This window comes from Hemitrygon akajei, chromosome 9 (assembly GCF_048418815.1).
Source record: "Hemitrygon akajei chromosome 9, sHemAka1.3, whole genome shotgun sequence".
Classification (NCBI taxonomy): domain Eukaryota; kingdom Metazoa; phylum Chordata; class Chondrichthyes; order Myliobatiformes; family Dasyatidae; genus Hemitrygon; species Hemitrygon akajei.
Window position 1 is genome coordinate 120,517,592 of NC_133132.1, and position 17,842 is coordinate 120,535,433.

At 40.4% G+C, this 17,842-nt stretch overlaps 1 protein-coding gene and 1 long non-coding RNA gene across 4 annotated transcripts in view; one reads left to right on the forward strand and one right to left on the reverse strand.

Moving 5' to 3' along the window:
* Positions 1-14,433, reverse strand: part of LOC140733493 (uncharacterized) — a 96,331-nt gene extending 81,898 nt beyond the window's left edge. The window contains exon 1 of the long non-coding RNA XR_012100295.1: positions 14,380-14,433. This is a non-coding gene — a long non-coding RNA (uncharacterized lncRNA). The remainder of the gene's footprint in view (positions 1-14,379) is intronic.
* grhl1 (grainyhead-like transcription factor 1) overlaps positions 1-17,842 on the forward strand; it is a 109,506-nt gene that overhangs the window by 75,675 nt on the left and 15,989 nt on the right. For all 3 annotated transcript variants that reach the window (XM_073056885.1, XM_073056886.1, XM_073056888.1), the window contains exons 10-14: positions 6,186-6,344; positions 11,569-11,656; positions 12,375-12,502; positions 14,900-14,937; positions 17,213-17,298. In XM_073056885.1, the coding sequence (XP_072912986.1) occupies positions 6,186-6,344; positions 11,569-11,656; positions 12,375-12,502; positions 14,900-14,937; positions 17,213-17,298 (499 nt within the window). The remainder of the gene's footprint in view (positions 1-6,185; positions 6,345-11,568; positions 11,657-12,374; positions 12,503-14,899; positions 14,938-17,212; positions 17,299-17,842) is intronic.

Consider the following 17,842-nt stretch of genomic DNA (forward strand, 5'->3'; position numbering starts at 1 on the left):
TCAACTTGCTTCCAATTAGGACTCCATTCCACTCTTCTAATTTTCCTGACTCCATGATACCCATTCCGATGATGATGGTTTCCTTCCACTGTTAACAAGACTTGTGACCATGGCTGTTTGGTGTCCTGTACTTGTGTCTCACACACTCTTTCCCCACCATGAGCAAGGATGGGGGTCTCCTTGACTTTATCTTCTATCCCACCAGCCTCCATGTATCATACAACAATCATACTTTGTAATCTTCCCACTGTTCGCAATGTGATGATGCCACCAGTAACAAGTTTCCCTCCCCTCCAGTATGATTTCCTGTTTATTTTTCGTTGCCTCTCTGCCAACACCTACTTCCCTTCTTATAGTAACCTCTGTGCAGTTGCAGGGGATGCAATATCTGCCCGTTAGCCATCTCTATTCCATCATCTGGGGACCCAATCACTCTGTGGGACAGCAGCAATTCACCTCTCTCTAGTTTACTACAGTGATAGTTAACAATGTAGTTTTCTGTACGTTGGAAGAATCAAACACTAATTGGGTGACCACTTTGCAGAATGTTTCCCTTCAGTCCACATGGGTAACTCTAAGCTTCCAGTTGCCAATTATTATAATTCTCCACCCCTTTCTCACACAAACCTGTCTTTGATCTCATTTATTTCTTCCTTTTTTAAATCTTCTTTCAAAATATTTAGATGCTGTCTTCACGACCTTCTCTTATCTGATATCACCACCACTTGTGTTATTTAATCCCTTGATCTCCAGACTATTACAGATATTTCCTTCATTCACTCCACCTTTTCTCTTCTTGCAATTTGGAACATACAGTAATTGATTTCTAATTCTTCCTTGTTCATTGACTTGAATCATTAACCTTGTTTCTGTCTCCACAGATGCTTCCTGACCTATTGAGCATTTCAAGAGTTTTCTGTGTTTATTTCAGATTTTTGCCTTCTATAGATTTTTATTTCTCAAATGTTTTGACCTCATTGTTTTGTAAAACATAAAGTGCTGTATTTGCTTTAAGTCCACCTCGTTTGGTAAAGACCTGCCCAACTATAAAAGAATTTCTATAATAAAAAACAGAAACACTCTGAGACTATGTGCCACTACCTGTGGACCCAACAATACTAATATTGATTTATACACTATAAAACTTTGCAATTATGGTTTCAAGTCAAGTCAAGTCACTTTTATTGTCATTTCGACCATAACTGCTGGTACAGTACATAGTAAAAATGAGACAATGCTTTTCAGGACCATGGTGTTACATGACACAGTACAAAAACTAGACTGAACTACGAAAAAAAGCAACGCAGAGAAAGCTACACTAGACTACAGACCTACACAGGACTGTGTAAAATGCACAAAAACAGTGCAGGCATTACAATAAATAATAAACAGGACAATAGGGCCAGATGTCAGTCTAGGCTCTGAGTATTGAGGAGTCTGATAGCTTGGGGGAAGAAACTGTTACATAGTCTGGTCATGAGAGCCCGAATGCTTCGGAGCCTTTTCCCAGACGGCAGGAGGGAGAAGAGATTGTATGAGGGGTGTGTGGGGTCCTTCATAATGCTGTTTCCTTTGTGGATGCAGCGTGTAGTGTAAATGTCTGTGATGGTGGGAAGAGAGACCCCGATGATCTTCTCAGCTGACCTCACTATCCGCTGCAGGGCCTTGCGATCCAAGATGGTGCAATTTCCGAACCAGGCAGTGATGCAGCTGCTCAGGATGCTCTCAATACAACGCCTGTAGAATGTGATGAGGATGGGGGGTGGGAGATGGACTTTCCTCAGCCTCTGCAGAAAGTAGAGACGCTGCTGGGCTTTCTTTGCTATGGAGCTGGTGTTGAGGGACCAGGTGAGGTTCTCCGCAGACTACAAAATAAATGAGTGCTTAAATGTTCTGTGCAGCATTCTTGACATGGAAATCACAATGAAGTACGTAAGATGTCGGATTTTATGATGCCTGACTTTGTGTATTAATGAATGAATTAAATGAACTGGACCATTTTGCAATATTAAAATAATGAACCTATTGATGAAAGTATGGATAGAGTAGAATATCTGTGACAGGTTCCTGATGTTATTTCATTTTAGGTTGCAACAGTGACCCTATTCACACAGATTTTTTGTATGTTGGCGACAAATTTTATATTTGGCCTAGTTTTGATTAAGAGTGGAGGATAGTTTGTTTGAACATGCGTCATTAGATATATTTACATCAGAGATTGAAAGGCTCTAGATTAATAGGTTGCTAAAGGTTATGGGGAGAAGACAGGAAAATGGGGTTGAGAGGCAAAATAAATCAGCTATGATTGAGTGGCTTTACAGAATTGATAGGCTGAATGGCCTCATTCTGCTCCTATGTGTTATGGTAATAGTGATTTTGAAACTGTCAGGAAAATATATCTGGCTTACCAATATTCTTCTGGGGGAATTTAGTCTGCAATCCTTATCCAATCTGCCTGGTATGGTATTCCCAACTGCCCTCTGAAGTGGGAGCAAGCCATTCAATTTAAGGGGCAATTTCCAGTGGGCAATAAGTGCTGTTCTTGCCAATAATGTTCACATCCTACTAATAAATCCACAATAATCTACATATGAGTTATTTGGTATAAAGAGACATACATGGTATAACTGATCATTTGTGTTCTGATGGTTCAGCATTTGACTTACTGGGATATGTTTCTGCATTTCAATAAAGTCACTAGGTCATCCTCCTTATAAACTCACCAGGGTCCCATTTCTCATCATCTCTTTAAATTCACCAGAGTACTATACCTCTCACTCCTATTAAACTCACCAGAACACTGTTTTCTCATTTAAACTACCGTAGTTCACTGGAAGATGTACTATACTCCTGTGTCAAAGAACACTGAGGCTGTCTACAAGAAGGGTCAGAGCCGTCTCTACTTCCTGAGGAGACTGAGGTCCTTTAACATCTGCCGGACGATGCTGAGGATGTTCTACGAGTCTGTAGTGGCCAGTGCTATCATGTTTGCTGTTGTGTGCTGGGGCAGCAGGCTGAGGGTAGCAGACACCAACAGAATCAACAAACTCATTCGTAAGGCCAGTGATGTTGTGGGGGTGGAACTGGACTCTCTGACGGTGGTGTCTGAAAAGAGGATGCTGTCCAAGTTGCATGCCATCTTGGACAATGACTAAGATATTGTGCCTAACCATAATATACTGGTTAGGCACAGGAGTACATTCAGCCAGAGACTCATTCCATCGAGATGCAACACTGAGTGTCATAGGAAGTCATTCCTACCTGTGGCCATCAAACTTTACAACTCCTCCCTCGGAGTGTCAGACACCCTGAGCCAATAGGCTGGTCCTGGACATATTTCCACTTGGCATGATTAACTTATTATTATTTAATTATTTATGGTTTTATATTGCTATATTTCTAACGAAACCCAATTTCCCTCGGGATCAGTAAAGTATGTCTGTCTATCTGTCAGTAACATCTAAGAAAAGTAAATTAAATCTGCAGTGGAATATTGATAGGAGCAACATCAGTTAGTCAGGGAAATACTGTACCTAGTTACAGAAAATCTAGTTTATGGTTTGAAGGTGTTTCAATGTGATTTCTCTGAATGGTTCTGTGCTCCCTGGTACAACTTTGGGTGACGTCAGTTCACCAGCCATCCCTGGTTGAAATTGAATAGATTGACAAACGATTGTTGCTGCAGGTTTCCAGCAGAGGGCAGCTCCCATTGTGGGAGAAGCACATGCTGGAGGTTTACATTCTTTGTCAGAAAAACTGCAGGTTGTCTTTCATTGCACAAGAGAGGGGAAAATGGCAGCTATTTGATATCACGTATTTAATTATATTCCACTTGAAATAAAAGATTTAGTGTTTTTAAAAGTAAATGCTCTTTCCACAGATGCCTTCTGACCTGCTAAGATTTTTCAGCATATTCTGTTTTTATTCCAGATTTCCTGTTTTTAATTCCAGGTCTCTGGTACTTTAGTTTGTTCTTATTATTTTCATTGAATTTTGTTTGTTTTTCTTTATTTGTGCCTTTTGCTTTCAGTGTGTATCTAAATCTACTAGCAGAAATGGTCTTATTGGAGAAAACTATGTGTGGCATGTATGTCAATGATTTGGACTATGAGATTACTGGATTTGTGGCTAAATTTGCCGATGATGCAAAGATAGGTGGGGAAGCAGAGAGCCTGAAGAGAGACTTAGATAGTTTAGGGGAATGGACAAAGAAGTGGCAAATGAAATACAATGTTGGAAAGTGTATGGTCATGTACTTTGGTGGAAGAAATAAACAGGCAGACTATTATTTAGACAGGGAGAGAATTCAAAATGCAGAGATGCAAAGAGACTTGGGAGTCTTTGTGCAGGATACCCTAAAGGTTAACCTCCAGGTTGAGTCGGTTGTGAAGCAGGCGAATGCAATGTTGGCATTTATTTCTAGAAATATAGAATATAAGAGCAGGGATGTGATGTTGAGGCTCTATAAGGCACTCGTGAGACCACACTTGGAGTATTGTGTGCAGTTTTGGGCTCCTTATTTTAGAAAGGATATACTGACATTGAAGAGGGTTCAGAGAAGATTCATGAGAATGATTCCAGGAATGAAAGGGTTACTGTATGAGGAGCCTGGCAGCTCTTGGGCTGTATTCCCTGGAGTTCAGGAGAATGAGGGGAAATCTCATAGAAACATTCTGAATGTTAAAAGGCCTGAACAAATTAGATATGGCAAGGTTATTTCCCATGGTAAGGGAGTCCAGGACAAGAGGGTACGACTTCAGGATTGAAGGACGTTCATTTAGAACAGAGATGCAGAGAAATTACTGTAGTCAACAGGTGGTAAATCTGTGGAATTTGTTGCAACGAGCGGTTGTGGAGGCCAAGTCATTGGGTGTATTTAAAGCAGAGAAAGATAGGTTCTTGATTAGCCAGGGCATCAAAGGGTATGGTGAGTAACAGAAAACATAGAAACATAGAAAACCTACGGCACAATACAGGCCCTTCGGTCCACAAAGCTGTGCCGAACATGTCCTTATCTTAGAAATTACGTAGGGTTACCCATAGCCCTCCATTTTTCTGAGTTCCATGTACCTGTTCAGGAGTCTCTTAAAAGATCCTATCGTATCCACCTCCACCACCATCGTCGGCAGCCCATTCCACACACTCAGCACTCTCTACATAAGAATCTTACCCCTGACATCTCTTCTGGAGAAGGCAGAGGGGTGGGGATGACTGAAAGAATTGGATCAGCCCACGATTGAATGGTGGAGAAACAGTAACTTAAAATAGAAAGGAAGACATTCAAGCCAGCAAGCTAGTTTTTAGACCATAAGATATAGGAACAGAAGTAGGCCATTCAGCCTATCGAGTCTGCTTCTACCAGGTGGTTCTTTGTATCTACTACAGTCTTGGCAAATCAAACCTGCATTTTCATAGAGACCCAACCCCATCCTCTGATGATCTGTAGGAAAAGACCCAGGACCACCTTCTCAGGACATCTGCTGCAAGTTCTCAAGAATGACCAAAATCGTTATCACTACGCAATTGGTCTTTGCCTGGATAGATGTGGTTCATAATGATGAGGCTTGGGGCAGATCACCAGGATTATATTGAATTGTGGGCAGGCTTGAGAGGCCAGATGTCTTTCTCCTGCTCCTATTTTCCTGAGTCTTCTGGAAGTTGCCTTCACTTCCTAGTAATCAGATAATTAGGGGGAAATTGATCATGAAGTATTAGTCCAGGTTGGATTTACACTGCTAATGAGCCTGGGCAGTCTTGTGCATTGTCAGGTAGGCAGTACTTGGCCAAAAGATATTTGGAATGCTGTTGAGAACCTTGAGTACATGCGTTGGAACCTTAGCAGAAATGGCGGAAGGAGCACGCCTCGTACCCCATCTCTAAAGGAGTCTACAGAAGACTCACCTGCCTCAGAACCCAGAGAACTGGACTTCCTTTATTTTGAGAGACAGGTAAAGGACGAAGAAGCATTGCCTTTGGTACACTGGTGAAGGGCGTGGCTATGAAGTCCCAGCTGCTATCTTCATTAGCTGCAACTTAAAAAGCTCTCTGCTGGAAAAGGAATTTTGTAGAGTGAGCCTCTGTCTCCTACGTAGATGTTATGGTATTAAAACTGCCATGTGTTCATGTTTTAGTTGAATCTATTTGTTTTACTACTTGATCGCTAACTTGCTTTGTTTTCATTTCAGATTTTCGTCTCAGTCAACTGTCTCAGCACAGATTTCTCATCCCAGAAAGGAGTCAAAGGGCTACCACTGAACATCCAGATTGATACATACAGTTACAACACCCGAAGCAACAAGCCGGTCCATAGGGCATACTGCCAGATTAAAGTATTCTGTGACAAGGTATGCTTTTGGGATAAGTAGCCTAACTTTTTGTAATTAAGTGCTTTTGTGTTTTGATTGCATTTGACCATAGCTACTCACACAGAGCACTAGGTTGCTGTGAGCTCCATGCGACAGTTGTAGCATGCACCTTTACGTCTGAATTAATTGCACGAAGGAGACAGCACTGGAAAAATTATGGGGACTAGAACCCAACAAAATGCATTCAGAATGAGGTGACTACATTGGAGATGATCTTTTAAAACTCTTTAGATTCCTGAATAGTCCCAGCAGATTGGAATATTACAATACAGTACGTCAACGGCAATTCAGAAAGTATAGACAAGGCAGGGAATTATATACCAGTTAGCCTGACATCAGTTTTTAGAGAACTGTTTCAAAGGTACATTTAATGTCCGAGAAATCTATGCAATATACATCCTGAAATACTTTTTGATGAAACCATCATTAAAGTGCTGGTAATAGGGTGCTCAGAAAATTATAATTGATGATTAGACAGCGTAATATATTTTAAGGTGTTCTTACTATAATATAACTAGCAGAGTAGAGAAAAGGCACCCACTAAATATAGTATATATAAATATTCAAAAGATATTTGACAGGGTACTGCTTCAAATGGCATTATGGTTCATTGATTAGGTATAACATATTAGTGCACCGGAGGTTTCCTTTCCATTCTTTAGCCAAAGGTAAGATTTAATGTTTATAAGGCTGGCAGACTGTCACTGGTAGAATGCTGAAGAGATTAGTGTTGAGTCCTCAGTAATCCACATATTAGATAGATAGATAGATAGATAGATAGATAGATAGATAGATAGATAGATAGATAGATAGATAGATAGATAGATAGATACTTTATTCATCCCCATGGGGAAATTCAACTTTTTTTCCAATGTCCCATACACTTGTTGTAGCAAAACTAATTACATACAATACTTAACTCAGTAAAAATATGATATGCATCTAAATCACCGTCTCAAAAAGCATTAATAATAGCTTTTAAAAAGTTCTTAAGTCCTGGCGGTAGAATTGTAAAGCCTAATGGCATTGGGGAGTATTGACCTCTTCATCCTGTCTGAGGAGCATTGCATCGATAGTAACCTGTCGCTGAAACTGCTTCTCTGTCTCTGGATGGTGCTATGTAGAGGATGTTCAGAGTTATCCATAATTGACCGTAGCCTACTCAGCGCCCTTCGCTCAGCTACCGATGTTAAACTCTCCAGTACTTTGCCCACGACAGAGCCCGCCTTCCTTACCAGCTTATTAAGATGTGAGGCGTCCCTCTTCTTAATGCTTCCTCCCCAACACGCCACCACAAAGAAGAGGGCGCTCTCCACAACTGACCTATAGAACATCTTCAGCATCTCACTACAGACATTGAATGACGCCAACCTTCTAAGGAAGTACAGTCGACTCTGTGCCTTCCTGCACAAGGCATCTGTGTTGGCAGTCCAGTCTAGCTTCTCGTCTAACTGTACTCCCAGATATTTGTAGGTCTTAACCTGTTCCACACATTCTCCATTAATGATCACTGGCTCCATATGAGGCCTAGATCTCCTAAAGTCCACCACCATCTCCTTGGTCTTGGTGATATTGAGACGCAGGTAGTTTGAGTTGCACCATATCACAAAGTCCTGTATCAGTTTCCTATACTCCTCCTCCTGTCCATTCCTGACACACCCCACTATGGCCATGTCATCAGCGAACTTCTGCACATGGCAGGACTCCGAGTTATATTGGAAGTCTGATGTGTACAGGGTGAACAGGACCGGAGAGAGTACGGTTCCCTGCGGCGCTCCTGTGCTGCTGACCACCGTGTCAGACCTACAGTCTCCCAACCGCACATACTGAGGTCTATCTGTCAAGTAGTCCACTATCCAATCCACCATGTGAGAGTCTACTCCCATCTCCGTTAGTTTGTGCCTTAAGATCTTGGGCTGGATGGTGTTAAAGGCACTAGAGAAGTCAAGGAATGTAATCCTCACAGCACAACTGACCCCATCTAGGTGAGAGAGTGATTTGTGCAGCAAATACGTGATAGCATCCTCCACTCCCACCTTCTCCTTATACGCAAACTGAAGAGGATCCTGGGCGTGCCTGGTTTGTGGCCTCAGATTTAGTGAATTTGTTGAGAAAACACATTGGTCTGAGGATGCAAACCAAAGTGGGAATGTGAACTGTGATGAGGGCTGGAACTCAGATTCCTTCAGATCCAGATTAATTTATCACATTCACATCCAAACACTTAGTGAAAGGCACCATTTGGCCAACAAGCAACACATTGGTGTACTAAATTGGAAGACATAGAAAGTAAGCATGCAGGTGAAGCAAACACTTAGGAACATGGCTGTTGCTGACATCAAGAAACCTTGCTGAGTTTGTACAAGGCTTTGGTGAAACCACTATGCCTCCATATCTGAGGAAAATTGTACTGACCCTGTAAATCTAGTTTGCATTGACTCCAAAACTGAGTCTTGGGGTGAGGGGATTGACCTATGAAGAGTGAAAGGGAAACCTTGGTCTTTTCTCACTGCACCTCATAAGATTGAGAGGTAATCCCACTGAGTCGTGGTAAATTCTGAAGAGGAGTGGCAGAGTAAAGGTCAAGAGTGTTGTTTCCTTCGACTGGAAAGCCAAAATTAGAGAATGGAGGGATAAGATATGGGGACTGAGATGAGTTAGGGCTGAGATGAGGAAGAATTTTTTGCATTATTATGAATGTGGATTTCACTATGATTGGGCTATGGATGCTCAGTTGATGAATATATTCAAGGGCGAGATGGATTTTTGGATAGGAAAGCAACCAAGCAGAGAATTGGATGTGATGGGTAGTTTCAGCCATAATGTTTCTGAAAGGCTGAGCAAGCTAGGACTACGTGGTCCATTTCTGCTTTTATTCCTTGTGTACAAGTAGTCACAGTAAATTGATAACATTGTTGATAAAGCATTGCTTCTGCTAATAGTTAATAGTTTGTGCTTGAGACTATTGTAATACTCAGCTTAGGGGTTACCTGGAGATACCTTTTTGTGCCTGGGCTTATTGGACCAAGCAAAAGAGACACTTTATTCTGTACCTTTAAAAGGTTGAATAGTGCACATCAACACCTTGCAATATCTGTTAGTCACAAAGCGTGATAACATACGTACAAAAGCTGCAGTATATTTGATGCACCCTCAATAACTCTGTGAGACGTGAGGCGAGATATCGGCTTTTATTGGCTGGAAGAAAGAACAAGCAGCAAGTGACCACCATGCTACATCCTGGAGACTAAGACCGGGGCGGAGTCCCCAATCGCCTTTATACCGGGGTCCATGGGAGGAGCCACGGTCAGTGGGAGGAGCCACAGGAGCAGTCAGCAGTGGGGGGCGTGTCCAGACAGGTATATGTAGTTCACCACATTATTGGATTGCAAAGCAGTTAAGTATCCTGAAGTCATCAAAAGTGCTTTATAAAGCTTATGTTTTAAACAAAGGATTTTGGTAAATAACAAAATAAGAGCAGGATAACCAAACAGTGATAAATGCACAGAATTGAATCCTCAAAGCGGGATTGAGTTTACGAGCTGAGAGGTAATGTTGCAGCTATATAGGGCCCTGGTCAGACCCCACTTGGAGCACTGTGCTCAGTTCTGGTTGGCTCACTGCAGGAAGGACGTGGAAACCATAGAAAGGGTGTAGAGGAGATTTACAGGGATGTTGCCTGGATTGGGGAGCATGCCTTATGAGAATAGGTGGAGTGAACTCGGCCTTTCCCCTTGGAGCGATGGAGGATGAGAGGTGACCTGATAGAGGTGTACAAGATGATGAGAGGCATTGATCGTGTGGATAGTCAGAGGCTTTTCCATAGGGCTGAAATGGCTAGGATGAGAGGGCATAGTTTTAAGGTGCTTGGAAGCAGGTACAGAGGAGATGTCAGGGGTAAGTTTTTTACGCAGAGAGTGGTGAGTGCATGGAATGGGCTGCCGGCAACAGTGGTGGAGGCGGAGACGATAGGATCTTTTAAGAGACTCCTGGATGGCTACATGGAGCTTAGAAAAATATAGGGCTATGGGTAAAGCCTAGGTAGTTCTAAGGGACATGTTTGGCACAGCTTTGTGGGTCGAAGGGCCTGTATTGTGCTGTTTGTTTTCTATATTTCTAAAACTTGTCATGCATATTACTCTCAATATTATAGTGGAACAAATTGCACATTGTCTGCACAGGGGACAGGTTTGATGATGAATGTGTCTTATTTCCTACTACATATTTACATTGGTATACAATAAGTAAATGAGCACAGATGATATGAATTCCATTTTCCAAATGGCAGCTAACAGTTTAGGAGATAACTCAGGGAAGCAAACTTGTCACTATTTAAAAACTATATTGATAAGGAGTAGAATTTCTTGGCAACATATCTTTTAAATAAATATCCATGGAGCTCTGTGACCAATTGGGTTGTTAGCTGTCAGCTGAATACTTCAATTGTGTCTGAGGTACCCCTTTCAGAGGTGGGTTCAGGATGGCCAGTTGGGGAGGTGCTCTGGATACTTGGGGATAAGGATCCTGGGAATGCACAACAACGGGTATTGCGGGGACAATGGGACATGCTTCCCAACCAGTATTCCAAAATTATTACATCCTGTGTGTCCTTGATGGAGACATAGGTTTGAAAATAATGAAAGTGGTCATTATTGAGTTTCTATTGCAAAATGTGGAGGGAGAAACTGTCAGACAATTGAATTTCCAGGTAAGTGGGGATAATTTTAACCTTCACTGATGTTATAAAGCAGATGATTTAAGATTGCTTTGTGGTTACATATTTACAGAAGTTAATTGAAATAACAATCATAAGCAGTATACAAAAAAATAGATGATCAAATTTGCGATCATCCAAGCCTCACCACTGGCCAAGGCTAAAATTTAGCAGCAATTTGCTTGGCAAGTTGTTCACCAACTAGGCCTTTTTCTCTTTAGGTTACATTTGGATTTTCCACACAATGTTCACCAGTACTTAACTACAAACATATCATGTTGAGGAAAGAAAAACTCTTTGTGCCTAGTGGTACAAATAAGGATGTAACACAATAAAGCTAAGAGTAAGATCTCAGTAGTGGCTGTGTTGTGAAGGTGTCACAAAGTGTCTTCTACATTTAATTCAACAGGGAAAAAAAATTCCTGGAAATAGCTTTAAAATTAGTAAATTGTCTTTCTTTTTTCCCCCACTTGTGTCTTTGCTGCTTAGGGTGCTGAGCGAAAGATACGCGATGAGGAACGTAAGCAGTCCCGGAAAAAGTCCAAATCCAATGACAACAGCTCCCATCTTAATACTCGTGAGTACCCAAATGTAGAAGCTACATAACCAGAACATGCATAAAAAATGTCCTACAGGTTATTAGCCTGCATAGTTCATTGCTTACAACACAATTTAATGTTTGGAAAGCAAAATAACTGCAAAATTTGGAGATCTTTAGAAAATATCAGAAAATGGAGGTACTCAATCAGTCAGAGACACTTATGGGATAGACAACGTTAAGGCTTCAAGTTAATGAACTTTCTTCAGACTAATCTGATGAAAGATTATTGATCTGAAAATTAACCCTGATTCTTTCTCCAAAAATGCCATCAGCTTGTTGGGTAACTCCAGCACCTTCTGTATACATGACTAATTTATAGAAAAAAATGTAATTATGTTTTTATCAGCCCAAGATAAACACTCTTGAATGATCTAAATGCCCATTTGTCGCTTTGGCCTCTGAAAGGTAGATTTGCTAGCTAGTTTTCAGATGTTTCAAATGCATTTTTTCTGTCTTTGTGACGTGACTCAGTGGGATAAATATTAACTTTTGAAGTTTTTTAAAATATAAGATTATTGTGTAAATATGGTAATAGTACAAGATCCAGTGAGAATTAGTACTGCTGTAGCTTATGAGATATGTGCTGTAACCAACGAATGTTATTCTACTGCAGGCACAGTCTTGTAATCAACCAGTTTATGAATAATTATTAACTATAATTTAATCCAAATACATAATCAATTTCTAATTGCAGTCCATGATGCAAAGATACCCTTGATTCCCAACCACAAGCAGATGGAGGCCACAATCTTCAAATCCATTCCCGATCTTGTCACTCAGCCAGTTCTCTTCATTCCTGACATCCAGCAACGTACTGTGCATGTATGTTGGATATGTTTATTTACAATATTTTTTTAAAAATTGCACTTTATTTGTACAGTAGGTGATTTCAATTGTAGCATTACTGTTATATATTGTGTTTTCTAATATGCTGCAGGATTTGCTCTTTTATATAAAAGGATGTCTTCTTACATTGCCTCCTCATTTGAGGTATGAGCATTATTTTATCTGGAAGCATAGCTCAAAATGAGTAGTTGGGCATCTTTCTAATATTGCTGGAATCCCCATTTTCCTGCAGGATTCCTTGGATGACACGCTAGGCCATATATGTCAAACTCAAGGCCCGTGGGCCAAATCCGGCCCGCGGTGGAATTATCTTTGGCCCGCGAGATAATATCTAATTACTATTAAAGCTGGCCCCAGTAATCGAAGCGCCTATGGCGTATGATATGGCTAATGCTGAGTTTATTCAGGTACCAGGTTTTCAGAGTTTTTAGTGTTTATTCGGCAGTCTTGCTTGGCAGTCTTCTTCATAAGAAACGGAATTTGTAAAGTGAAACACTTTGTAGTTAAAGCAGAGACTGAGACACATGAGAGCAGGCTGAAAAAACGGAGGCAACGAAAGCTGCGTTCGCACGCGTCCGACTGATCCAGCCCGCATGAAGCTGCATTTTGCTCAATCCGGCCCGTGACCTAAAATGAGTTTGACACCCCTGCGCTAGGCAGTCAGAGTCGCTGGAAAAATCATCAGTCTGTGCAACTTGTTACATGATGTCTGTGTTGGGACTGAACTGGCAAGCTGACAGTAAATGGCTGGAATCTGGTTTAAAATTTTCATGTGATCAGGTCTCCTGCTTGTTACTAGTAGAGTAGATGGGGAGACACCTGACAGTGAGGACAGCGGAGAGGCTCAAACTGCAGGGGGAAAGAGGACAAGAAACCAAATTGGGAGAGTTTAGACGGAAATGGCTAGGATCACCATGTTCAGCCAGACTCAACCCAGGCACGTACATTCAATGTGCATTGGAATCATGTGTCCTGCAAATGCCTCATTTTGGTAATGCCATTGAGTCATAATTTATTATATAGACTGTATCATGATGTACTTTGACAGTATACTGTCAGATCTACAGAAGTTACTTGTAACTGTCCCGAAGGAGGCTACTTGGCCCATTTGGCTCATGATGGGCTCCTAATAGTAATTGCATAAGCCCCATTCCCCTGACTGCTTATGTCCCTGTACCCCTTCAACTTATTCTCCCTCACGTCACAGCAAGATGGAATGTACAGAAGCCAGTTAATATACCAGTGTGTGTTTGCATTGTGGAAACCCATGTGGAGGATGTGCAAACTCCACACTAAGATTGAATCTGGGTCCATGGAGCTGCTCCTAATGTGTACATTTGTTTGTTTGTGGTGCATATCTGAAGTGTTTATCGCTAAAACATTTTAACTCTTCCTCCACTGCATGAGCAATGGTCTCTGTTCTATCTGCGTTGTTGAATTCCCACCCTTTGTGCTCCCAGTTTTGAGTTCGAAAATGTGATTTGGTTTTAGCCCAAAATTTCTGCAAGGTTGTTCTCTACTCAAGCCTACTGGTCACCTATCCATCTAATTCATCTGTTATCCTTGGACATCTGCTCAGCTCTGGGAGGCAAAACCTAAAGCAGCACAGGGATTATCCATTCCACAAAAGTACTTTGGGGCCTGGTGAAGCCAAACCTGTGAGTGAATTTGAACGATAGAGACTGTTTCTGACATCCACAACTATTTAAAAACACTCTAACATGGTTTAAAACCAAACATAATTTTCAAATTCTTTAAAATAGTATAATTTAAGAATTACTGAGTATAAATATTAGAAAGCATTTAACAATTAAGTAAATGTGTATTAATTCTACATAATGAAATACACTCACCTGGGATTGCCTTTCTCCCTTTGGACCATTCCTTTCTGCTATAATGAATCACAGAGACTGTGCCAGGTTCAGTAGACAGATTCCCCAGTGTATGTTCTGTATATTTGCACATTCCACCGCCTGACTTTCGACAAATGTTTCATTGGAGTTGTGTAAGTCTTGCAGTTGTGTGAAAGTGCTTAACTTCTACAGTGTATAGAGATAAAAGGCAGCAGATTGATGTAGAATAACCAGCTTTTATTGGAACTTTCTGACCGTTATATTCCCAAACATGCAAAATAAGGGAAAATCTGCAAGTAAGTATCATGAACACGGAAATTATTTACATTTCATCAAAGTAACTTGCAAAAGGATTATTTCTGTTCCTCAGATGAATCAAAATGCCAAAAGTTTTAGTTAGTTAATTCTAAATATGGATGATAGGGTACTAATATTGATACGGCGCATTAGTAAGATGTTTTAAGAATAAAATTTTACTAAACTCAGATTAATGAGTCATGATAAACTTGACTTTTCACAGGGCTTCCCTATTGGAACAGATGAATTAGAAGGTGAAGGGTAAGTTTTTGTTGATCTTTAAAATTAATTGATTATTTTATTTATGTATCACTCTTGGTATTTTTTTTTATTTTCCATTAGTTTTGATGGTTTGTATCCTAAAGTGCAATAAAGGTGTCAATGCCAAATATGATGGTGTGAATATTTACAGCAGTTCTGTTTGGCTAAAGAAAAAAGAATAGTTTAAGTATGATGCTCTTCCCTCACCCACTGAAGTCCTTTTTATGGCAGATAAGATCACAGGTGTAGGTTACCACACTTCTCCAGCACGTCCCATGATTCAATAGGATCATAGTCTTCCTTCAACTCTTCTTCTGTGCCTGTTCCTCATGGTCCTCATTTTCCTGATCTTTAAAAATGAATCTATCTCCAACTTCTAATGATTTTTTTAGCAGCCATAACCCTCTGGTATTGAGAATTCCAAAGATTCACCACCTTATATGAAAATAAATGTCCATGTACAATGAATAGCTTCTTAAGGCCCTTATTTTAGACTATTCCACTAATAACGTCACCTCAACATCAACCCAGTCATATTCCCTCAAGAACATGTATGTATCAATAAATTCACACCTCATTTAAACACCAAAGAAAACAAACATAAACTGTGTAGATACTCAGCAGGCCAGACAGCATCTATGGGAGGAGGTAATAACGACGTTTCGGGCTGAAACCCTTCATCAGGAGTGAAGTAACATGGGATGGTCGAGGGGGGATAAGAAGTGGGGGGAGGGATAAAGTAGAGAGCTGGGAAGTGATAGGCCGGAGGGAAATGGGCTGGGGGAAGATGGAGAATTATGGGAAATAAAAGAGAAAGAAAGGTAGGGCTGGGGGGAGAGATTATAGTGAGGGGGGAAAAAGAGAAAGAAAGAGAACCAGACTAAAATAATAGATAGGGATGGGGGTAAGGGTAGGGTAGGGGTATCAACGGAGGTCAGTGAGTTGGATGTTCATGCCGGCAGGAAGGAGGCTACCTAGGCGGGAGTGGTGGAGGCAGATATTGACAGGTCATTCCACTCATTCCAGGAATTAGCATGGTGAATCTCCTCTGGACTGCCATCAATGCTACTTTATCCATCTTTAGGTTAGGCGACCAAAATTGTCCCCAGTATTTCAGGTTTATGGTAGCTTCACGAGACTCCTGTACAATTGTGGCAAAACTTACATATCTTAAAACCGCAAACCCTTTGCAACAAAGGCCACAATGCCATTTCTTTCATTGACTACTTGTTGAACCTTCCTGCTAATGTTTTATGATCATGTACTAGAACACCCGGATCCCTCTGTACTTCACTCATTTACAATGCCTCTCCTCTTAGATAACAGTCTGCCGTTAGAGTCCTCTGACAAAGTGCTGGGTCTTGCATGACATGAAACTCCATTTGCCAAGTGCTTGGACAATTATTTGATCTGTCTGCCAGCAGCTGTTTCGGCCCCAGTAGACATTCCCTGTAAGAGATACAAGTTAACTTTAGTCAGTGTAATTAGGTTTAGTTTTTGCAACTTCATTGGACCTCAGTTGATGCATCTACAGTGCACTCTAAGCAGATACAATTGCCATGAGCAGGCAACACAAAACTGACATGTTGCCTGGATCGCCATTAATAAGCATATGTTTACCATGCATCACACTCAGTTTCAGAAGCTAACCAACTTAATTTCTCACATCTTCACTATTAAATCTTAATCTGTTGAAGATAATGGTAGCAGAGGAATATAAAGAGAGGGAGATGGTAGGCTTCAAGCTTTTGAACTAAATTTTTGCCTACTGAAGACATCTGACATCTCTAATCAAGGCAAAATAGGACACTGCTATTAACAAGGCCAATATCTATCTATGTAATGTGGCTTATTTTCCTTTGTCTGAATATATTTTAAGTCTACGATTCAGAGGTGAGAATGATCTGAGGATACAAGGTGAGTCAAGTCTCATGAGGACCTTGGTCAACCTGGATTCTTGAAAGTACTTGAAATAGCTGGTGTAGCAAATGTGTGTGTACTGAGTGGTATTAATCCCAATCCTTTCAAAGAGCACCATGACCGCAATATACCTTATTGATGTGTGCCTGTGGTTTGATATTCAGCCAATCTGCTAATTTAAGTTTTGGTCACTGTCTTGCATGTTACAAAGAATGATGAATGCAACTTTGCTATTCTGTGACAATGCATGGCCAATAAAAATAAGCCATGAGAATATTCTGCTTTTAATTTCTAAACAATTTCTCATGTACTGCTGCAATTCAATTCTGAAGAGTATACACAATTAATGTTTCAGATCAGGGTTAAAAAGACTGCCATACTCACCAGATGAAGATTTTGGATCACCCAACAAGATTCTTAGGATAGAAGAACCAAAGAAAGGTAAATATTTCTGGTGAAATGGTGAAATAGAGCAGTAATGAGCACCTATCTTAATATACCATTGGGTGACAGAAGAAGATACAATTTGATTAACTTTTGAAGGAAACATTAAAGAAAATATTTTATTTTTTGAAAAGTGAAAATGATAATAACTTCCCTAACATTATATGACCTATTTTGATATAGATATCATTTATTATATTTATTATGGGTGGGAGGTGGTTTAATTGATTTGTTAAGTTAGAGTGCCTTATCAATGGAGGTCCATTGAATAATTTCCCAAGAATAAGTTCTGCCAATTTGTTAAGATAACCTTCACATATATTTCTCATCCCATTTCCTGATGTCAATTACTTAAGAATGATAATGTTGTAAAAGACTAGACACTGGCTTTTAGATTGTTGTGTTGCAAAAAACCTAGTTTAGTGAGAAGGAAATGACAACAACTATAGGTACTCATGTTTATATCATGCTTTAACATTGTAAAATAGTCTAAGCATTTGACTAGAATGCAGTCAAACAGATAATTGAATCATTAAAAGTT